We start from the raw sequence: 22,847 nt of genomic DNA, 5'->3' as shown, positions 1-22,847 counted from the left end.
AGCTCCTTCTCCCTGCTTCAACAATCCAGATTGTTGTGGAGGAGATACAAAATGTGCATGAGTTAGGACAGGATTTCACTAGAAGTAAACTTCATTCGCTTTTAAAAGATGACATGGGTCTAACAGATGATGCAGTCGCTAAAATCTGTGATTGCGTTAAAGATTCAGATCTATTCTCTGCCTGCCATCGGGGGCCACTAAGAACAACTTATTCACGAACTCAGTACATTGAGCCTAAAAAAAACTATCATTAGGGATTGATAAAAACAACACACAGAGGTATGCTTACTACATTCCACTGAAGCAAACATTACACACCCTTTTAGAATCTGAGTTGTGGAAGAATACAGTGACCCAGCAATATACCACAGACTCACAGGAGTTTACTGACATACATGATGGACAAATCTTTAAGTCAAATAAATTCTTTATTGAAAATCCAGGTTGCCTGAAGCTAATTTTGTACCAGAATGCTTTTGAAATAGCCAATCCTCTTGGTTCGGCTAAGAAAAAACATAAAGTCCTAGCTGTCTATCTTTCTGTGGCAAATTTTCCTGCTTATGTGCGATCAATTTGGAAGGGTCTGTTTTGAAAGGGCGAGTGTGTTTGAGAGAAAAAATATACTTGTTTGTACACGTGTGTCTGTAAGTCTGTCTGTGCCCGAAAATGTTTCAGCAGCACAACCATTTGTTTCACCTAATGTTTTGTGTGATTTCTTTCTCATTTTTTTCCTTTATTTTTTAGGGCAGTCCTGCTTTACTGCCACACGATTCATGCTCTGTATTGACAGAACGATTGTTCAGGAGAACATCCCCTCCTTTATGTCATCATTGGTTATGATGTTCGGAAGCTACTACAACTTCAACATCCATTATCCAGCCAGGCTGGCATCAACCCTGGAGTACCTGCAGATGTAATATTTATATGTAATTTCTCTGGAAAAAAAAGAAAAGAAAAGGAAAAAAGTTGTTTAATGTACAGTAGTTTCTATTGTCATTCTGGAAGTTACTTTATCATTCATCCATGTCTCTGTTTTCTGCTGTTTTCCAAGATGTTTTTTTTCCATAAATCCTGAGAAGGGCACGAAAGTAGAAAAGACCGGCACCTCCCGTCTACACGTGAACCCCAGAGTGCTCACATTGATCCAAGATCTTTCAGATCATGAGTGGCGGGACATCTGAATATGTTCTCAAGTAAGTCTTAGTAGTAGTTAAACGTGTGGTCCCTAAGTCAGTCATACAGACATACAACCACACTAAAAATTTACATAAATATAAATGAACCAGAAATCTGTAAGCTGAAGCTTTAGCAAAGTTGAGGTTAGTGTTGATGCCCCAGTCGCTAATAATGTTTTGTTTTTTTGTTGTTTAATTTTAAAGCTTTAACAGTGATTGAAATTTGTTTGAAGTTGTGTTAAATTTTGTGTTTCTGAGCTTATGGGTGTTTTTGAACCTGTGTGTGTATCTGAGAGTCAGTGTATGTTTGTGTAGGACTGAATGTTAGTGCATTCATGACATAGTTGTGCTTTTCTTCTGTTTACAGAGAGCACAGAAGTGCAGTAGAACAGCAGATCCTGTTTACAGTGGAACCCCAGAGTCCACATCTTGATGCAGTTAAGGTTTCTAACTATTGCTTAGTTCTGTAAGCTGACTCTGATTTAGACCTGTTAGAACTTTGACAATCTGGTTTATGGAATTATTTTAAATTAATATTATTTTCTCAAGAGGAAAAGGAAGGGAAATGCTTTGTTCCTTTGTTTAAAATTAAGGCAAGGAAATTGTCAAAGTGAAAATATTTTGCTCTTTGAAGTAATAAAATCTTGAAATTATGAGTTGGTATTGCAGTTTTTTTTTTTTTTTTTGGTCTAATTGCTTGAGGGTATAGTTCTTTTCACATTTCTTGTGAAAAAAATAAAGAGTGCAGTTGTCACAATAAAATGTAGAAATGGTCAAAAGCATTTCTTTAGGCGGCTTAAATTTTTAAGTAGCAGTAAACATTACAAGTAAAAACCTTTGTTTGAGGTTCTTCAGAGTTCGTGTTTGGGTCCAAATTCAGTTATAGATGTAGATGTTTATTTTGCAACAAAACATTGCTTTTAATAATACAAAATATATTACATGCAACACAACCTTTTATGAAAATAAGCAAGAAAAATTGGTGAAATTACAATCTTATTATGAGGCTTTTACAGTTTTAACAATGCCTTGCATCTGAAGTTTTGTTGTGCATTTGAATGGGATTGTATGTGAAATAACCAATAAGCACATGTAAATTTTACAGAAGAAGATGGCTTTAATAACAGCATGGCCATTCCAATTTGGCGGAAAAGGGATGTTTAATTTACAAAATCGGGATGTATTTTAAAAATATTATTTTGTAAATGGCAACAGTTTTAAATTGACAAATTTACAGTTTGTTTTGTAACGTGGCTTACACTCTGCTGTATTTTTTACAATATTATTCTGGCAACCACAGCTGCCAGATTTTTTCCGTAAAAACAAGCTTTTTTTTTTACAGTGTAGCATTAGTTTTGCCATTCATTTTTCAAAATCAAGTGGCTGACAAACATCAAATGAACAGCTGTTAATGGAAACGTTCTTCAACATGAGAGCAATAGCAGGCAAAGAGTTTGCTCATCCTGCGAGACGCAGGGTAACAGTTGTTAATTCTCACTTCCGTCTTTTTCTCAAGCACCAAAAATACCAGAAAGGTTTCTGCATCAGAAATCTTTTATATATTGTACTGAAAACGCCCGTAAACCATTTAGCTTTTTCACACAGGTTGAGGACGAGAGTGTGTTTATAAAAAGTGTAAAAGCAACAGCAAGCAACAGGAAGATGCACATGTAGAGTGATTTTAGCACCAATATTCTGAATCTCCTCTTTATGTTTCCTTGATCAGAATGCCGTAAGGTCTGATGGAGCGCACCACGATCAGCCTCTCTTCCTCCTCAGACGCTGATTCATCCACAGGAACGAGCCAGTAGTTGGCTTGCTGACAAACAACCCTTTCGCTGGGATCGATCCGATTCTGCAGGATGACTTTGTAGCTTTTTCCCGTCGAGTCCGACCTGAAGGTCTTGGCGTACTCTTCCCGCTCTGCCACTTGAATATCCGGAGTTGAGTAGATGCCGCGCCCGTACTTGTTTCGTGGTCCTGCCTTGTAGTGGCTCCTGATGATGCCTCTGGATCCATCCAAGCTGGTTCCGTGGTAGGAAACGGGCCACTCTCCTGGTGCGGAGTGACTCCTCCAACCCCTGGGGCCCAGCCAGGCATCTCCATTGGGATATTTGCCTTTGACCTTCAGAGCTATACGGTACCAACCTTTCGGCCGCTTGTAGTACTCATCGCCTCTGAAACACGCAGCCGTGTCAGGTAAATTAGTGAAGTCAAAGTCGTACTCCGGGTCGAAGAATTCCTCCTCGTTGACGTAAAATTCCCTCACGTGGGACGGCCGTCTCCCGATGAGGTTTTGGAGATGAAAGTCATCCAGAGACAAACTTGCTCTTGTCCTGTAGGGTTTCTGATCATAAGGCCTAACAACTTCATTCAGAAGTGAAGACAGGGCTTCAAGTTTTATAATTGTGTCCAAATACATGGCGAAAGACAGGAGTAATTGTATGAACCTCTCTTGTCAGCTGCTCCTGGGATCTGCACTCTCATTGCCTCATGGACAAAAGTTATGTTTGTCTTTATACTTTCAGTTTCGCCACACAGACCGCCCACTGCCGTTTTCCCCTGGAAAAAACAGCACACGCCCTTACATACCTTGGACATGACTGTATTGTTCCGTAAAGGAAATGTAACCAGGAAGGAAATCAATATAGTATCTATTCTCAGACTCAGTTACTCAATGGAGTTCAGGCAAACTAGAGAGGAAAAGAGAAAATATGTTCTGTCAAATGAAACAGATTTAACTGAAAAGTTCTCTAAACTGGACCCTCAAGTTAAGCTGAAATACAGTTATATGAAAATTGCAATACAGAGCAAAATGTGCTAAAGATGCTAATCTGTCCAGCTAAATGTAAATCTTGTCAGTGGCACAGCAGTGATTAGAAGTTTATCCCACTAAAAAAAATGCTCACTCCAAAAGTCAGAGTGTCTCAGAAACGACAAATGCATCTCAAGCAGTCACTGCATACACAAGTTTCCAGTAGCTTCTTCAAGCTCGTGTTTCATTCGGATTGGCCATTGATTGCAGTTTGGTGTCTGGCTACAGGAAGCCGTGTGATGCTGAGAGGGCGGGATTAGATAGACAGTTCATCAAAATCATGCCACCGTCTAGCAAAAGTAAATGAATCTGCATTATGATGCCCACTGTTAGTGCAAGCTGTAATATATTTAAAAGTCGTCTAAGCAAAAACCAAAAAATTATAAACATGCAGGAAATTCAGCTGTGAGTCATACACAGACAGATACTTTTGTGGTTTGTGCAAGTGGCTGAAAAAAAGTGCAGCCAAAGCGCTAAATAATACAGGTAGCAGAAAAAACAATGCAAAGCCTTTTATTGAAAATGGGTAAAACAGCGAACAATAAAAAAAAAAACATTGTTTCAGACATGCAGGGAAATTGAATTCATAGTTCACTTTCACAATTTTGTTTTTCCATTAGTTTTAGTAGCATTAGTTTTGCCATTCATTTTGCAAAATCAAGTGGCCGACAAACATCAAATGAACAGCTGTTAATGGAAACGTTCTTCAACATGAGAGCAATAGCAGGCAAAGAGTTTGCTCATCCTGCGAGACGCAGGGTAGCAGTTGTTAATTCTCACTTCCGTCTTTTTCTCAAGCACCAAAAATACCAGAAGTGTTGCAACAGTAAAAGGTTTCTGCATCAGAAATCTTTTATATATTGTACTGAAAACGCCTGTAAACCATTTAGCTTTTTCACACAGGTTGAGGACGAGAGTGTGTTTATAAAAAGTGTAAAAGCAACAGCAAGCAACAGCAAGCAACAGGAAGATGCACATGTAGAGTGATTTTAGCACCAATATTCTGAATCTCCTCTTTATGTTTCCTTGATCAGAATGCCGTAAGGTCTGATGGAGCGCACCACGATCAGCCTCTCTTGCTCCTCAGACGCTGATTCATCCACAGGAACGAGCCAGTAGTCGGCTTGCTGACAAACAACCCTTTCGCTGGGATTGATCCGATTCTGCAGGATGACTTTGTAGCTTTTTCCCGTCGAGTCCGACCTGAAGGTCTTGGCGTACTCTTCCCGCTCTGCCACTTGAATATCCGGAGTTGAGTAGATGCCGCGCCCGTACTTGTTTCGTGGTCCTGCCTTGTAGTGGCTCCTGATGATGCCTCTGGATCCATCCAAGCTGGTTCCGTGGTAGGAAACGGGCCACTCTCCTGGTGCGGAGTGACTCCTCCAACCCCTGGGGCCCAGCCAGGCATCTCCATTGGGATATTTGCCTTTGACCTTCAGAGCTATACGGTACCAACCTTTCGGCCGCTTGTAGTACTCATCGCCTCTGAAACACGCAGCCGTGTCAGGTAAATTAGTGAAGTCAAAGTCGTACTTCGGGTCGAAGAATTCCTCCTCGTTGACGTAAAATTCCCTCTTGTGGGACGGCCGTCTCCCGATGAGGTTTTGGAGATGAAAGTCATCCAGAGACAAACTTGCTCTTGTCCTGTAGGGTTTCTGATCATAAGGCCTAACAGCTTCATTCAGAAGTGAAGACAGGGCTTCAAGTTTTATAATTGTGTCCAAATACATGGTGAAAGTCAGGAGGGAAGATTCCGAGGTCCTCTCTTGTCGGCTGCGTAGTGCAAATGAGCGCTCACAAGGCGGAAAGTCACGTAGTTGGTTTCACTACCCAACCTCAGCCTGCCTTATGCTGTGCTCACAGTTTAGCAAACGTATAGGGACTGGTTGATGGCTTGATGGTGGGAGTTTCTGATGCAAGCGTTTCTATGGCATTAGGGTTCGCTTGGTGTCAAAACAGGAAACTGAACTATATGTCTATGTCTACAGTGTGGTTTTTGCATTTTCGAAAAGAACAACCCCCACACACACAGACACGCACCAACTCAAAACTTTATTTTGTTGTCTTTTAAAAGAAGCTGTTTTGTGTTGATTGCCCTTCAAACCTTTATTGCAGGATACAATATAATATAGATACTTTTTTATCAGGTAGTAACACGTAAAAGTAAATGCTCAGTGGAAATACTTCAGTGTCAGTTTGGAAATTTTATCAAACATGTTGAAAACAATAACATAGAATCTAATTAGAAATTACCCCCACATGCAAACAAAACAACAACATCAGCAAAAAAGAACAAAAATCAAATACAAACAAATAACAAATAAAAACATTATTTTAGCCTGAAGTCGCTTTAGGATTTTCAAAAGAGGATAGGAAGAAGAACTAATCAATAAGGATCAAACCCAACATGCGAGTCGCCATTCAGTGTGAGGCAATAACTGTTCATTCTCATTTTAAAACCCTCCGTCAGTGGACCTCGATCCACACAAGTGTTCAGGTGCATCACAACAAAACTGCAAATGAAACTCCAACAAATTTAACTCATTCATTCACTCAAGATTCAAACAAATTTGCCGCTTAAACGATAGATTGCGAAGTACAACAAATGGAAGATGAGTAAATAAAGAAGTGACCACCATCATTCTTGCCATGTTCACCACAGAAATCATAATATTACACAAGTGCTGTCATCATCATTGCCCTCGAAAATGTTGCTGGTGGTGTCGCCGTTGTCACTGCTGTCGTCACTGTCGTCACCACCGGCGACTGGCTCTTCTTCTTGAACGTCCTCCTCCTCCTCTTCACTGCTGGTCAGTTCCCTGATCAGAATGCCATAGGGCCGGATGGAACTCTCCACGATCTCCTTCTCCTCCTCGGCTGACACCCCTTCGGCGACGGGGATGAGCCAGTAGTCGGAGCGGGAGCAGATGCTTCTCTTGGCGGGGTTGATGCGGTTCTGCAGGATCACTTTGTAGCTTTTGCCTGTCGACTCCGATGTGAAGATCTTGGCGTACTGGTCACTCTCAGCGATGTGGATGTCTGGCGTTGAGTAGATCCCTCGGCCGTACATAGCGCGGTTGCCTGCCTTGTAGTGGCTCCTGATGATGCCTCTGGATCCATCCAAGCTGGTTCCGTGGTAGGAAACGGGCCACTCTCCTGGTGCGGAGTGGCTCCTCCAGCCGTTGGGGCCCAGCCAGGCATCTCCATTGGGATATTTGCCTTTGACCTTCAGAGCTATACGGTACCAACCTTTCGGCCGCTCGTAGTGCTCATCGCCTCTGGAGCAGCCGTCTGATCCGGAGAAAAAGGTAAAGTCGTAGTCAAAGTTTGGATCAAAAAAGTCCTTGTCATCAATTAAAGGTCTTCTAGTTCTGGCCTCTCGCTTCCCCGTGAGGTTGTGCAGGTGAAATTCATCCACAGACAAAATGTGGCGGCTTGCCTCGTGCCTGCCCTCGTCATAGCGCTTGACGGTTTGTCCAAAAAGTGATGATATAATTTCATACCGCAGAGTCGAGTCCATATACATGATTGAGCGAGTTTAAAGCTCCGGCGCTACCTTGTACTCCTCTTGAGAAGATCTGGCGCAGTGTGTGTGAAAAGGAAAACAGGTTTCATTTGACTTTTAGTTTCGTTTTGAGTAAAAGCTGTGGTTTTACATTTTCATTTGAATATGCAGTCAGACCCATTGCACGTCCGCAAATTGCTTTGTGATGAGTCGCTGTATTCATGTAAACACGGATGTAATTTGCGGGGGGGACACGGGGGACATGTCCCCCCCACTTTTTCAAAAGGCAGTTTCGGTCCCCCGCAGTTTTTACTGTCCACAAACAATGTTACGCTATATTAAATGGAGACAGGTCAAGCACTATGACCCAGCGGAAAACGGCCGCTCAAGCTGAAGCCTGTTTCCCTTGAGACCGCCCCCAAGCTCTTCGATTGGCTCTGCCGTTTCTTGCTAATAATGTGTGATTGGCTGTCCCCGCTGTCACTCCATCTGGTTAGAAACAGCGTGTGGACTGCTTGCTCTCCGGTGGAAAAAAAAGAAAAAAGAAAGGCTTTGCTCGTCATCGCTAGAATCCGAACTGCTGCTGTAAGTTGTTGATGATCACTACATGCATTGAATTATGGATGCAAGTAGTGTGAAAATGAAAGTATTTTATATACATATACCAGTCTGCGGTAATCTATCCATTCATGTGCCCGAGTGTAACTATAGTCAAAGTAATTCAGAATTTCTGCTTATTTTTATTTAAAAAAAAATGAGGTATAATTTTATGTATATGAGGTCAATTGACCATACATACCAAAAAGAAGTGTTGGTGGTAATGGTGGCAATTGGAAAGAGAGATTGAAAGAGTTTGAGATTTAATGAAAAGTTGTTGTTTTTTTTTGCATGTGAAATTTCTGTATGACAACTTTGTATGTAAAAGCCTCTAGGCTGTGGTTGTACACATATTTTGAACTTCGTATTGCTATGACGTGGTATCAGCACGCCTCCCCCACCCCGGCCAGTTGTGTGTCCCCCCCACCTCTGAAATCAAAATTCCGTCCTTGTTTAACACATTTAACAATGCAGATGCCCAGGTGGCTTTTTATTTTCTATTTTATTGTTTTATGTTGCTTCTGCATCTCGCTGTCTGCCAAGTCTTGGTAAATGATCGTTTGGGTGAGCACTGGTGAAATCTGCCGTAACACAGGAGCACTTCTTCTTCAAGAAAGAAGCAGAATTTCAGCTTCATGCATTCTTTCATTTAGCAGCGCATGCATGCTCAGTGCTCCGGGGGGAGAATTTACACCCGTGATGTCATCACACTTGCACCTGGAGCTCTGAGCAGTCGCGATAGCAAATTTGACTCAAACGTTGATTTGTAGGGAACGGGCAAAGAATGCTTCGCACTCATGTAGAGTAATCGGCCAATGCCAAGTGAGCTGAGTTTACACTTGATTCATTTCTGACTCCCTGTCAGTCACGCTCAGACACTAACAGGTGAATTCAAACCACTTTTTTGTTAGAGATAAATGTGGTTTTTCCCTCTCTCTGTCTGTCTCTCTCTTTCTCTCTCTCTTGAGCAAGATAACAGTAGAGGGACCTGAACAATCACAGAAACCTCCAGTTGACAGTTGCAACAGGAAATGGGTGTCACTCTGCCTGCATTCATTTGACTTTGAAAGTCACCTCAAAGATGAGAATAAGTCACGTAGCCATGAAAGATGCTGGTTTTTATTTGAACTAGCACACATTAAAGGCCGAGTTGTGACATCCTATTTCTTTGATGGGATCGACTTAAACCTCTGGAAGGCATCATGAAGGCAGAGCTTAATCCCCGAGCAGCTTCACCTCTTATTTTTAGATGAGCCAATAGACCACACAATCACGCACACACGCACATTCTTTGCATTTGCACGATTTTGATATTCTTGTCTTGATGTTCTTGACATCTTGTCTCCTCTCTCAGCCCTGGGCCAGATCATGCTCTACGTAGACGGAATGAACGGCGTCATCGGGCACGTGGAGACGATCCAGTGGCTCTACACTCTGGTTGGCTCCAAGGTAAACACTCCTGTTGGTGCACGCGCAGAAAAAAAACAAAAAACAAAATTGCACTTTGACACAAGCGCAGCAATGACGGCCCTGACTTGTTGCATTGTGCTGCCTTTACTTTTCCATTGTTTTGTAAAGCCAAACACATCTGCCGCTGCACTGACCAGATGGCGCCGTCTCTTAACTCTTAATGCCTTTGTGGGAGCTTCTTTTTTTTTTTTTTTCTTTTCAAAGTAGCACTAACACAACAGGCATGTAAGGGGGATTGAATCCACCACAAAGCATACAACAAGTGCACGTGGTGTCACACTGGGAAGCATAAAGCAAAAACAATTAGACAAAAGCATCAAAAAGTGCACTGTAAATTATAATCTCTGTCCTCATTTGTCCCTTTTGCTTAGATTAAATGCATTGCATGCAAACTGCTCAAATCTATGTCACATATAAACATTAAATAAATCTTGGTGGGTTTGCACATTTTATTCACACTTTTTGTTTTTGCTTTTTCTGACCTTGTGTGGGGTTTTAAACTCGTCATCTGCTGTTGCTCAGTTCCGGCTGGTGGTGAAAACGGCCATGAAGCTCCTGCTGGTGTTTGTGGAGTACTCTGAGTCCAATGCCCCCCATCTGATCGAAGCCATCACCTCCGTGGACACCAAAAGAGGTGCCATCTGCGGAAAACGCTGTGTTACATTTGCTCGTTTTTTTTTTTTTATATATTATTTTGTTTGGTGGGTAGTGACGGATCAATGCTTTTGCAGGCTGCAAGCCGTGGTCCAACACGATGGAAATCCTGCAGGAGAAGGACGGAGTGGACACGGAGCTGCTGGTCTACGCCATGACGCTCATCAACAAGGTCACTGAGCTGTATTGTTTGCCTTTTTTTAAATTCTCTCCATCCTTTTTACTGAATATCCTTTACAAAATAATTTCAATCAATATGAAATTAATTTCTTCCTCTCCTTTTTTTTTCTTTTGCAGACACTTGCAGCCCTACCAGACCAGGATTCTTTCTATGACATGGTGGACGGTCTGGAAGAACAGTGCATGGAAACGGTGTCCCAAAGACATCTGGGTCGGAAAGGCACAGATCTGGACTTGGTCGAGCAGCTCAACATCTACGAGGTCGGCTACGCTAATGATACCCACCTATTTACTAATATTACAAAAATGGGAAGTTTTAGAGAACAGAGACTGTCACGTTTCGGTTGGCCAGACCAGACTTGACAATTTTTGCCACCAGCTTTTAATGTGACCAATGTGGCTAATACAGCTTTCACTGTAGTTATATGAGTGCTGACTTCTGCTTTGGGTTCGGCTTCCTGTTTTTCTTCTTTCGTGTCTCATGCATCTTCTGGGGCAGCAAGCGGCCATCACTTCCTGCATTCGTTGCTACCAAACATAAGTTGAGACCAAGAGACTGTTAGACAAAGACCGGAAAAAAGTGTGCAAATAGACGAAATTTAAGCACTGAAATCTTAACAATCTGGCTGTGGGGTTTTGTAAATGGTTAAGTGGGTTTGGCCTCATCCAGATGAATGCATTAAAACATCAGAAGTGGCTTTAAAATAATCCTGCAACTCAGCCAAAGTGTTTTGAAACACTACAGCAGCAGGAATCCATGCAGATATTGTCCCATTTCATTAGAGCAAAATCCCCTCGGTGGGGTTCAGAACTCAGCTGATCTTGCTGCCAGTTTACAATAATACTTTCGGATGGAGAACCAGCACTGATGATTAGACAGCTGTACAGTCCTCCAAAATAATGCATACACACATCAGGAAAAGAAAAACTTGCTTCAATATTGAATTTCTATAAGTAACTTCCCTATATATACACTACCGGTCAAAAGTTTGGACACACCCTTTGAATTTAATGTCTTTTCTTTCATTCTCATGACTGTTGACATTGCAGTTGCTCAATGAAGGTATCAAAACTACATATGAACGCACATGGAATTATGCAGGAAACAGTAAAAGTGTAAAATAACTCAAATACATTTTATATTTAAATTCTTCAAAATAGCCACCTTTCATAAAAAGCATATTTGAGCATCTCTTGTAACTGTAGAGGCCAAAGGTAACTCATATTAATCTTGTGATGTCTGAATAACTTTGGTATTGAAATATTTACAGAAGTTTTTCTTTTCCTGATGTGTCTATATAAACATATTATTTTGGCTGACTGTAATGGTTGCACAGCTCAAACAGCTCTCACTGCTTACCAGAAGTTGGACCCACAGTGCCAGACCCCCCAGCTGAGGGCTCACCCTCCTCCCTTTTCCCTTCCCCCCAGTCGACCCTGCGCCACGAGGACGGTGACGACGACGGCCAGCCTCCGCCCACTGGACGGCGGGAGCGCCGGCGAGTCAGCCTGGAGGGCGGGAGCAAGCGGCACGGCCTGGAGAGGAGGCGGAGCCGCAGGGCCTCTCTGGGCCGCTCCGGCCACTCCTCCCCCTGCAGCCCGGCGTCGCCGCGCAGACCCGGCTTCAAGCCTTTCGGCGGGCAGAGAGGCGAGGACGCCAGCGAGAGGTGAGGGGAGGGGCAGGGGGAGGGGGAGGATCGTAACGAACGAGGCGTGAAGCCTGGCTGAGGTGTGTGTCTGCTGAGCTCAGCAGTGAACCTCTGACCGTGTTGTTCCTGCACTCTCTGCTGCAGAGCGCTGTCAGGTTCCCTCCAGTCCATGTAAGTTCAAAGGTCACTCTGTATGAGAAAAAAAAAACATCCTGCTGTAACTCTTACTAGTTCCTGGTCCCTGACAAAGGACACTTCCCTTTTTTGGTCACTCACTTCTAAAATGAAACTCGGGTGTTTTTCAATGGCCTTAAAAACCTTCCGAGGATTCCCCTCGCACATCTAATACAAGTTCACGTGCCATTAAACCAACACTGGCTTTACTTGGCTGCAAGAAGAGCGGATTTTGGACCTCCACCCAATCCCCCAACTGTTCCCTCCCCGGTTAATATTTCCTTTCAGCGTCCTCAAATCGCTTTCAGCTCCCATATTAGGCAAAATTCTATTCGCCAGTGTTCAGTTCTAATAACAGTTTGTAGGAATGAACAACCAAGGAAGGAAGGAAAAGTCCATCGTACTTCTTCTGTTCTGTTTTTAGAAAGTGGAGCTGACAAATGGAACAGTCCTGCAAGTGAGCCACTTGTGATGTCACAAAGGGATTCCCATCCCCGAGGCTCAAGGCTGGGAATTTGTTCCACATGAGTTGATCAAATCAAATCAAAATTCTGATGAGCAATCATGCTAAATGCTGAAAAAATAACATAACATGGGACCTTTAACACACCTTCACGCTCCACCTGAGTGTCTCCTCTGCTTCTTTGCTGGAGTTTTAGTGGTTATCGTGTTGACTGTGCTGACTGCAGTCATTATTGCTACACTGACAGCGCAGCAAAAACACCACTCCCAGTCCGCTGCACCGCCGTTCCTTGTCACTCTCCTGCGTGATCCGTTTTCTCCCGGCGGTGCAGCGCCATGCACGCATATAAACAATCCCTCCTGTGCGAAACAGCCCCGCCCGCTTCCCACCTGCAGCCCCGACATCCGTCGTCACCTCCAGCCTGCCCGTTCTCATTGTCTTGTGTGTGTCCTTGACGTCGTCTCCTTCCTCCTCTGTCGCTCCGTCACGCTCAGAGAAGAGGGATGTGAGGACTGGAGGCTGGAGGAGGCCCGGGAGGAGACTCCTGTGACTGAGTCCGACTCGGACGGGCCAGAGGCTGCAGACGCTGTGTCAGGCGCTTTGTCTGCCGAGGCCGCCGCCAGGTATTCTGGGACGTGGCGGGAGCCGGGAGATGAGACTGAATGTGTTGGCCCAGGCGTCACCGAGGGGGGTCAGAGGTCACCAACCTTTTTGAACCTGAGAGCTACATCATGGGTTCTGAGTCATAGGAAGGGCAAACAGTTTGCTACACTCTCCTGAAATAACACAATTTCTCTGTTTACCTTTCGTTGTACATCAATTATTTATCATTATTATAATTAGTATTAATTATAATTATTATTATTCATTATTATTAATTATGTGAAAACACTAATCACGTTCCAGTGTTTTTTTTTTCAGAATAATTATCTTTTCTGTTTTTCGGACTAATCTTTTTCCCCAAGTTTAGAGGGTTTCTGAAACAACTGCATCCATTCCTTTATTGAGAGCTGGATTTAATGGAAGTAATTCCTGAGCCACCATAGATCCACCGGGTGCTCTTGTTTGACGGTTTTCTTGCGGGATTTCGAAGTAAAGCAGGGCTGAAAAAATTACCACGAAAAAAATATTCAGAAAAACAGAACTCTCCCCCTCGTCTTACTCCAAAAAACAGGGTGGGAGGGGGGTAATTACACCGAAAAACTGAAATAATTACCCCAAAAGAATAGAGTTTTTTTCTGTCCAAGTGTGCTTCTGTGGGATGCAGATAATATCAATATTCAACACCTTATCTCTACTCATCAGAGTTCACCTAAACTTCTTTAGACTTCATGTTAGGATATTGTAATTTTCAAACCTATATAAATCAGGTGGTTTTTTTTGTTTTTTGTTTTTTGTTTTTTTGCAAAAGAATAACAGCAGAATAAAAGAGGTTTTCCTGGGGGGCGACCTGGTGCCGGTGGTCACCGTGTTGGTGACCCCTAGCGTAGAAGATAGATGCAAAACATGTTCTGTTGCACATCTGGCAGGTTGGATCTCCCTCTCCCTCCCTTGGATCTCCCTCTGGTCCGAGCATCACTGGCACATTCTGCAGACTGAATCCCCACCACACTTTCACTCATTTTCACTCCATCATTCTTCTTCTTCTCCTCCTCCTCCATTGCACCGCCAGACAGCTTCCCTCCGTCACCCATCGAACGTCTTTCCAGTCCGTCTCCGTGACGGAGGATCGGCGATACCGGACGCCACCGCCGGCGGCTCCTCCCACCCTCCGCCCCCCGCCCTCTCCCGCTGGCCCCTCCCCTCCCCAGCCGTCCCTCCTGGCCTCCCTGCTGGCCAGGAAGAGGTCCATCGCCACCGTCCCGGCCGCCAAGGAGGTGAGCCCGCCGCCGCGTGGCTCCTCCCGCCCCTCCCCCGACCGCCTCCCCTACCTGCCCCACGCGCCCTTCCACCTCTTCTCCTACGACCTGGACGAGGAGCCGCCCAAGCCCGGCAGGGAGTCGCCCACGGAGACGTCGCCCAGGTCAGACGGGCGAAACCCCGAGAAGCTTTGGTCGGTCGCTTCGCTCTCCACCTCTTCCTCTTCAGTTCTTCTCCCCTCCCACTCCTCCTGGCACCTGCACGGATCTGCCGGCTTCACCCGTTCTTCACCTCGTCTTCTCTTCTCACCTTTTCTTCACATCCCTCTGACTTCACAGCTTCACACCTTCACTTGTCGGAGACCTTGTTATCACACATTGTCCCTCCTCGCCTCTCTCTCACCTTTCTGTCAGTGCTCAGCGGGTTGCGTCACACTCGCTCTTTGTTTCCTGCTGACACCTGCGTGATGTTTTCACCAGAGCTTCTTTCTTGGCCTGCGTTCCAGCGGAGAAACTTCTTGTTTAGCTGCTTCCTAGAGCTCTCAAATCTCTGCACTTTCCCTCCTCACTGCCTCGATGAAACTATTGCCTTTCTTCTTCACCTCCCAGAACTTTCTAGTTTGTTTTTTTTGCACCGCCTCACCTTTGCATGGGTTGTTTTTTGGGGGGGGGGGCGATGCCCTATTCTCACACCCTGTTTCCCATCGATCACAGAAGGGTCTTTTCAGGCCTAGCTCGCTCAGGGAGGTGCACCTTTCCTGGAATTTTCCGATATGCTGAAGAATGAGCGGCCCCGGCAGCTCCTAATTAGGGCCACCCCCGCTGTTGTGCCAACAGCATTCCATGTTACGTAACAAGGTGTCACATTCGCTTTTTGCCACCGGTTTGACCGCGGCGGCTCAGCCAGCGAGGCGTCTTGTCACTGGGGGACCGCCGGGGTCACTCACCGCCACCCCTTCTCTGACCTTCTCTCCCACTCAGGAATGGAGGTGTCGCGTCCTATTCCTCTCTCAGCACCCCGAGCACACCCACCACCTCCAGGTGAGAGGAGAGCCAGACAGCGTCTGTGTGTGTGTGTCTGTGTGTGCGCGCAAGCGTGTGTGTGTCTGTGTGCGCGCAAGCGTGTGTGTGTCTCCGCTTGAAAAAACACTCTATACAAGTTCATGTCCCAGGAACGTGTACGCAAACAGGTCCATGTGTATGTGCTGTGCAAACATACAAACTGTGCACACTACACACACCACACTGATTGCATTTATGGTGACACATGCCCATTGGCGTAGCTCACCGGCTCCCCCTGTTTGTGAAGCTGCTTTAAGAATATTTTCTTTAAAGGTCCCATTTGGTGCAAAACTCACCTTCCCACTGTTTTCAGTGTCTCTGCCCTGTCACTGAACTCTCTCTGTGAAAAAAAAATTAAAAAATAAAATTACACAGAAAATCCATTGTTTACATCTTGTTTAGCTCAAATGTTCACATTTCATATGGGACCTTTAAAGAATGAGTGAGGGTGCTGCGTGACTTCCGGAGCAGTTTGAAAGAAAGAAGCCAGCGTGCTGCGCTGAGCCGTGCTTGAACACGAGTGTCGGGCTGTTCTTCAGATCTGCTTTCCGGCCTTGTGTGTCTCCTTCCCTCAGGCCTGCCCTGGGAGGTCTGCTGTCCTCCTCATACCGACAACACCAGGAGTCCCTGGCAGCTGAGCGAGAGCGCCGCCGTGTGGAGAGGGAGGAGAGGTTGCAGAGGATCGAGAGAGAGGAGAGAAACAAGCACAGGCAAGTCTTAAGCGTTCAAGAAAAAACTATTATATAGTCCTTAACTTGTCGTTAAAGTGCCGTTAAAGTGATCGCATAGCGGCGTGTAAATCTGTGACGGGTAAAGAATAAGCCTGATTTTATGAATGACCAGCAAAGAGCAGCAGAGTGATTGGTGGGTTTTTTTCCACAGTTTTAAAGTCTCTGTTTGTGTGTCTTCCACAGCCGCGACTATGTGGATAAGATGGAGGAGGCCAGGCTTGCACGAGAGGAGAGGTGAGTGCGTCTCGCTGGCGGAACAGCTGAGCCCCTGAACGTGCTGCTCTCCTCGGAAGCTCTGTAATTGTTTTCAGACTAAAATAAAGCGCAAGAAAAATGATTTGAAAAGCTGTGGTTAAGGCAGAGTACGACTGAGCCTCTGGCTGAGTGTCTCGTCCTCTCTGAAGATGCTGAAGCCCAGCTGCCACATTTTTCCAAGGCGCTGACTTGTTTTGGCTGAATCCTGTGAGAAAATCAGACTGGAGATTTGATTGTGAGGTCATGATCAGATTTAGGGCTCATCATACTCGACGCAGCCATATTTGGTAGTGCTTAGGACTGCTGCGAGCATTAAAAACAAAAAAAAGGATCATCGCAAAGTGACTTCTCCCTCCAACGTCTGCATTTTATTTTGGGAATAAGAAAGATGAAAAGAAAGATTTTCTTCTTTTTTTAAAAAATTAATCCTTGTTTTTAAATCATGGATTGCAGATAGATCTCCAGAAGGTGAAATATTTAGCCCTCTGTTTACAGCATCCCTTAGAATCTCTTTGGTTTTACCTCCCTGCTAGAGACTGGTGTTTTGTCAGACCTATCACGCGCAGAAGCACACAAGCAGAACCTGGCTGCTGATGTCATTGCCACCAAACCTGGAAGAGGCGCCCGTGCCCTTTGTCTGAAAGAGTTAAATGTAACAAAAGATGGACTTTGTCCACTTTCCCTCTTTTTTCTCCTGTGGAGTTCACTGACAGCCTGTGGAAAACACTGCTGAAGTGTTGTTGTTTTTTTTTTTATATTATGGCACCTTTTAGAATGAAGGTGTGTTTTGGTTTGCGAGCCGCCGCTGAACTTCCCTGGAGGAGGGGAATCACATCCTCAGGCTGGCATGAAACGTGTCGCAGGTTCAGGAAACAGCAATTGTTGTGATCTGGTGTACTGACGCTGTGCTTGAAGAGATCAGGTCAGTGTTTAGAGAGCTCAGCAAACTCATGCAGCTTATTACAGAGTGTTCGAAGGAGTTCGACTGTGAAGCGGCTCACATACTTCTAGACTTTGTTTTGATGTATTGTGATGTAAAGTATAAAGTTAATGGGCTCATGAGCGTCCTCAGCGCGTTGAGCGTTTTCGATCCAAGTTCGGGTTGAACACAGTCGGCTCGCTGGCTACGTTTCAGCGGGCGAGTGAGCGAGCGCGCGCGCACTGGCTCACACAAGCGCTCCGCCAGCATCCGGCTCCTTCACGTCTCTGAAGTGGCCTGATGCTAATGAACTTGGAACAGAAGCGGCACACATTCACGGGGGCCGGTGGGAAAGAGGGAGGGCTCATAGAAAGAAAGAGGGGACGAGCGAGAGGAGGTTGGTTCGCTGCCCCTAGTCTCTCTCTCTCTCTCTCTCTCTCTCTCTCTCTCTCTCCCTGGCTGGCCAGTGGAGGGCTGAAGTTGGATGGGAGAGGAGGAGAGCTGATGGAGCCCTGAAACAGGTTCTCTCTGGTTTCCATCCAGTCTGCCAGCCAAAACAGCCTCCGACTGCCTCATCAGAGGAATCCAACTGGCAAAAAAACATATTTCTTCGTCTCTGACCCTTTTTTTCCCGCCTCCTTTTTCTTTCACGTGCCGCCAGGTACAAGAACGTGGAGCGCCTGGCGGCCGAGGAGTACGAGAGGGAGCGCGTGCGGACGTCGAGGACTCGCCCTGACCTCGACCTCTCCTTCGAGCCGGCCGAGGAGGCGTGGCCATCGTCTTCGCGGAGCAGCACACCGTCGTCCTTTGCTTCCCAGGAGGACGCAGAGGCAGCGGAGCTCAAGGCCGACACCTCCAACGCCGCCGCCGCCTTCACGCCCTGCGAGGCTGGTAAGGCAGCCGAAGATTTGTCACCTCAGCATTGCAAATTTATCACTGAATCCAAATATGATGACTTTTATCACTGAAATCCGAAAATGAACCTAGCAAATCATTTGGTTTTCTGTATTGTTGGTAATTGTGGTTTTATAAAAACAAACTAATTCAATTCTTAATCAAATTCTGTTCCAAATTAATAGAATTTATTTTAGTGATGACAGATGGAAATAATGAAAATAAAAAATAATGTTAAAAAATAATGTTGTCAGTAACTGCAGTAGCTAAATGACAAAATTTTGGACAGTTGTATGCTGGGAGCGATCAGCTTACTTTTGATTCTTTTACACCCACGTGACTGTATCCTCACTTCAATCACCCACAAAAAAACCCTGCGGGGACATTAAAATCACCGACTTGCTTTTGTTGACACATTTCAACTGGAAAAGCATCAGCCGGCAACTCCTGGTTCGAGCAAGAAACTCTGACTTCTGCCCGGCCCTATAATTAAAACCAGAACATGGCTGCAACAACGCCCCCCCACCACCACCACCCCCCCTCGCCCCGCAACCAATCACTCTTAACCTGGAATTGTTTCAGTTTGGATTAGCATGCAGAGGCGAGCAGTGGGACAGGTTGTGGAAAATAGAGGGGGAGGAAGAGGAGGGCGCCATCGGGGGGGTGTTGAAAGAAAGAAAAATAAGAGGGGGAGTGTGGTGAGGGCAGCGAGGGGGGATGTGGGTGAAAGGGTCAAAGAGGCTTCTTGAAAGAGCTTTTTGAAAACGCCACGGCCAAAAACATCTTGCGCGAGAGAAAACAGCCTTGTGTTGCGGGGCGCCGCGTGCGTGCGTGCGTGCGTGCGTGCGTACGTGCGCAGCCACAGGCCGAGGGCGCCGCCGCTCGAAGCGGGCCTCACGCCCCTGGTCGTGTTATTCCAGCCCCCCCTCCCTCACTCCCCCTCCCCCCGCCCCACCTATCCGCATGAAGCCCTCCGTTGAGCCACGCGCGCGACGGCTGTGTTTTGACGCAAACAGGAACTTAAGTCTTCATTTCCGGATCGCATCCTGCGGCGGGAACAAGCCGCCTCTCTGCGCCCGCCCGCTGTATTGTTGACACTCACGTGTTTTTGTTTTTCTTGCCAGCCCTCGACTGTGTGTGTGTGTGTGTGTGTGTGTGTGTTGACACAAGGGTGCCAAGACAGAGGTGTCTTTAAAAGTCACTGACTGACATGTCACCTGTTGGTTGGGGGAAAGAAATGTGTTTCCACCGCTGATGGCTCTCTCTACACTGCGTTCCTGTGTGAAAGGCCGAGCCGCACTCCATCAAGCTCTGCCGACCGACTTCAGCCAGATTTTTTATTCTCTGCGTGTGTTCGACAGGAGAGGCCGACAACTCCAGCGCCAGCGTAGAGACCGAGGAAAAAGAGGCCGTCGGGGAAGTGGAGGAAGAAGAGAAGCAGGAAGAAGGAGAAGAGGAAGAAGCGGAAGAAGAGGAGGAATCACGGGAGGAGAGCGAAGCGGCGGAGAAGGAGGAAGAGGGGGAGGAGGAGGAGGAGGAGGGGCGCGAGGGGCAGGAGCTGGTGAGGGAGGGGGAGGGGGAGGAGGAGGAGGAGGACAGCGGAATCCTGAGCGACAAGGAGCGGCAGAATGAGGAGGTGAACGAGAAGGACAACTGCTCGGCCTCCAGCATCTCCTCCGCCAGCAGCACCCTGGAGAGGGAGGAGAGGGCCAGCAGCGAGAATGGTAAGACGAGGATCAGCGCCATCACTCAGTCACTGTGTGTTTGGTCCTCTTGGTGTTACAAAAACAGTAGACATGCGTGACTAAACATTAGTGATGTCCCATATTGACTTTTATACCGATATCCGATATCCCGATATTGCCCAACTCCTAATTTCTGATGCCGATATCAACCGATATCAAATGATACCGATAATTAACCCGCTGAATGTCGTCAGTTACGAACGAGCTATTTTGTTAGCAGCCAGCCACCACTGAAACCACTCTGCTGAAACACGTGCATTGCTTGCTTTTATGTTTCGATGCGGTTTGATGACATCATCAAGCAAAGTAGAGATGAGTAAAGTATTGTTATTTGCCATTTAGTAATACCAGGAAATTCAAGGAATTATTTCTCTGGTATGACTACTAAATTTGGGAGAAATTTTTAAAAAGTAATATTTTTATAACATTTTTTCCCGATACCGATATTTTCCAATATTAATTTTTAATGCCCTTAACGGTCAATTATATCGGGTGGCCAATAATATTGGACTTCCCTACTAAACATACAAACAACAATAGAGAAAAAACAGCATATATGTAAGGGGTATATTTTAATATTTGAATAAGGGGCAAATGTGCGTGCTGCATTGCTTAAATAGGTAAATAATCAGGGGGAAAAAACAGGTTAAAAAAACAAAGAAACAACATATACATAAATTTAAGGCGTTAGGGTTGTAGTGATGAGAAGGGGAAACTACAAAAATCATACTAATAATAATAATAATAATAATAATAATAATAATAATAACAATAACAATAGTAATAATAATAATGTAAGGAGATGAATAAAAATAAAGTTACATTATACAGATACAGTTACATTACAAACTTGGTTGTGTTTGCAGGAGCAGTTGGAATGACTGGTCGGTGTTGTGTCGTGTTTCCTGCCCGTTTCTAACTGCTTCTTCTTCTTCTTCTTCTTCTTCTTCTTCTTCTTCTTCTTCTTCTTCTTCAGGCCTAAAGGAGGACGAGGCGAACGAGCAGTGCAGCAAACTCCTCAACAGCAAGCTCTTCATGCTGGACATGCTCTACTCCCAGAACAAGAAGCCCTGCGAGGAGGAAGGGGAGGAAGAGGAGAGGGTGGAAAAGGGGGAAGAGAAAGAGGAGGAGGAAGGAGAGGACAAGGGAACTCAGGGCGACGGCGAGGGGCAGCAGGGCGGCGACCAGGACGAGGGCGACGACAAGTCAGAGAACCGCGGGACCATCCGGCCGCTGGCCGAGCGCTTCGGCAACCTGATCAAGGACTTGGTGTCGCCCCACCCCCACCCGGACGGGCCGATCAACGAGGCCCCGCCCCTTCCCCCGCCCAAGAAGGAGTCGGACACCATCTGGGACCAGCTGCTGGCGAGCCCGCGGGAGCTGCGCATCGGCGACATCGACTTCACCGAGCTGACGGAGGAGGATGACAAGGACATCCTGGACGCCGTTTCCATGGGCGGCTGCGGCGACCTGGCCCCGCCCCCGCCGCCACCCCCGCTCTTCTTCCCCCCTCGCTTTCCGCCGCCGCCGCCACCGCCGCTGCTCTTGGCCGGCTGCCCACCACCCCCGCCCCCGATCGGGGTCATGAGGCCGCCGCCTCCACCGCTTTTGCTCAGCGCCCCGATCCCGGCGCCGCCACCCCCAGAGCCGCCGCTCTTCAACAAGAAGAAGAAGACCATCAGGCTCTTCTGGAGCGAGGCGAGTTGAATTCAGGCGACGAAGATGAAAGCCTGTCTGCTGTTGGTGATCGATGTTGAAAGTTAAAGGTCCCACAGTGAATTAACAACCCACAAATTTAAAAAAAAGTCCATTCTTTTCTTCTTTTACCAGTTCCACTTTTTGGAATTGGTATGCAAAAACATACAGTTCTAGAAATATGCCATTTGTGATGTCACAAAGGGCACAGGAGCCTCATCGTTTCCCGGGTTAGTGAAGTCCAACCAGGTGTTTTTTTTCTTCCACTTCCAGGACCGGCATGTTTTGTTTCCTTCCAAAACACTTGGAAGGTAAATGTAGAAATGGTTTTAGCAGTAGGCTATAAACAGAGGGCTAAATGTGCGTTTTTGGGAGGGTTAACTGCACAATGCTGTTGGGCTGAACTCCAGGAAGAAAAATAAAGATCAGAGATTTGGTTTGATCCTCAACAAAACTTGTGCTTATGGCTCAGCAAACTCAAACTTTGTTTCACAGTCTGCTTTTACGATGAATGGTCCAGAAACTGGACCCATCATGTTACGAATGTTCCTGTTAAATGTTGCATTTTTCACGTTTTCCCATCAGTTACTCACGTAAAACAACGTATGTCAAGGCGATTCATTAAAACGACGGCATCTCTGTCCGTGTTTCAGGTCCATCCCACAGAGTCTCAGTACAGGGACTACAAGCGCAGCGGAGATTCATTTTGGTCCAAACTGGAACCAGTGAAGGTGGACACAGCCAAACTGGAACACCTGTTCGAGACGAAGTCAAAGGAAATATCAGTTACAAAGGTAAAGAGGCGGCACCTGAATGGGATTTTTGAATTGCCATTATATGTTCCTCTGCTTCGACAAGCTCAACTTTCCTCATGTTGGCTTTTTAATCAGGGCCCTACAGTCAAACTGACAACAGCACATATAGTAATGTGCTTTAAAATCTCGCCACATACATTACCCATTCTAAAACCAAAAGCACCATCTCACCAGGAACACATTTGCACAG

General features: G+C 45.9%; 4 protein-coding genes across 7 annotated transcripts in view; 1 reads left to right on the top strand and 3 right to left on the bottom strand.

Annotated features, from left to right (window-relative positions):
* The window catches only part of fhod3a (formin homology 2 domain containing 3a), a 57,250-nt gene that overhangs the window by 28,057 nt on the left and 6,346 nt on the right, over positions 1-22,847 (top strand). For 2 of the 4 annotated variants that reach the window (XM_076011315.1, XM_076011314.1), the window contains exons 6-20: positions 9,447-9,541; positions 10,085-10,196; positions 10,294-10,388; positions 10,514-10,657; positions 11,828-12,063; positions 12,190-12,216; positions 13,177-13,305; positions 14,355-14,705; positions 15,523-15,582; positions 16,179-16,313; positions 16,518-16,568; positions 18,170-18,399; positions 19,764-20,126; positions 21,124-21,845; positions 22,496-22,636. In XM_076011315.1, the coding sequence (XP_075867430.1) occupies positions 9,447-9,541; positions 10,085-10,196; positions 10,294-10,388; positions 10,514-10,657; positions 11,828-12,063; positions 12,190-12,216; positions 13,177-13,305; positions 14,355-14,705; positions 15,523-15,582; positions 16,179-16,313; positions 16,518-16,568; positions 18,170-18,399; positions 19,764-20,126; positions 21,124-21,845; positions 22,496-22,636 (2,891 nt within the window). The remainder of the gene's footprint in view (positions 1-9,446; positions 9,542-10,084; positions 10,197-10,293; positions 10,389-10,513; positions 10,658-11,827; positions 12,064-12,189; positions 12,217-13,176; positions 13,306-14,354; positions 14,706-15,522; positions 15,583-16,178; positions 16,314-16,517; positions 16,569-18,169; positions 18,400-19,763; positions 20,127-21,123; positions 21,846-22,495; positions 22,637-22,847) is intronic. The other 2 variants (XM_076011316.1, XM_076011317.1) reach the window with 2 other exon arrangements.
* LOC142877143 (uncharacterized) lies at positions 1,990-4,334 on the bottom strand. The gene has a single exon (XM_076011534.1). The coding sequence runs from the start codon at positions 3,595-3,597 to the stop codon at positions 2,884-2,886; it is 714 nt and encodes a 237-aa protein (XP_075867649.1). The 5' UTR covers positions 3,598-4,334; the 3' UTR covers positions 1,990-2,883.
* LOC142877142 (uncharacterized) lies at positions 4,488-5,883 on the bottom strand. Its single transcript, XM_076011533.1, has one exon. The coding sequence runs from the start codon at positions 5,718-5,720 to the stop codon at positions 5,007-5,009; it is 714 nt and encodes a 237-aa protein (XP_075867648.1). The 5' UTR covers positions 5,721-5,883; the 3' UTR covers positions 4,488-5,006.
* LOC142877141 (uncharacterized) lies at positions 6,022-7,606 on the bottom strand. Its single transcript, XM_076011532.1, has one exon. It carries the CDS (start codon positions 7,514-7,516, stop codon positions 6,656-6,658), a length of 861 nt encoding a protein of 286 aa, XP_075867647.1. The 5' UTR covers positions 7,517-7,606; the 3' UTR covers positions 6,022-6,655.

Source organism: Nelusetta ayraudi, unplaced genomic scaffold (genome assembly GCF_046127955.1).
Source record: "Nelusetta ayraudi isolate G7.1 ecotype Tasmania unplaced genomic scaffold, CSIRO-AGI_Nayr_v1 ptg000135l, whole genome shotgun sequence".
Lineage (NCBI taxonomy): Eukaryota > Metazoa > Chordata > Actinopteri > Tetraodontiformes > Monacanthidae > Nelusetta > Nelusetta ayraudi.
This window is presented reverse-complemented; position numbering and strand designations above follow the sequence as displayed.

Bases quoted from the DNA above. Each gene is read 5' to 3' on its own strand.
- LOC142877143 (XM_076011534.1), bottom strand. From the start codon at position 3,597: ATGTATTTGGACACAATTATAAAACTTGAAGCCCTGTCTTCACTTCTG.
- LOC142877141 (XM_076011532.1), bottom strand. From the start codon at position 7,516: ATGTATATGGACTCGACTCTGCGGTATGAAATTATATCATCACTTTTT.
- LOC142877142 (XM_076011533.1), bottom strand. From the start codon at position 5,720: ATGTATTTGGACACAATTATAAAACTTGAAGCCCTGTCTTCACTTCTG.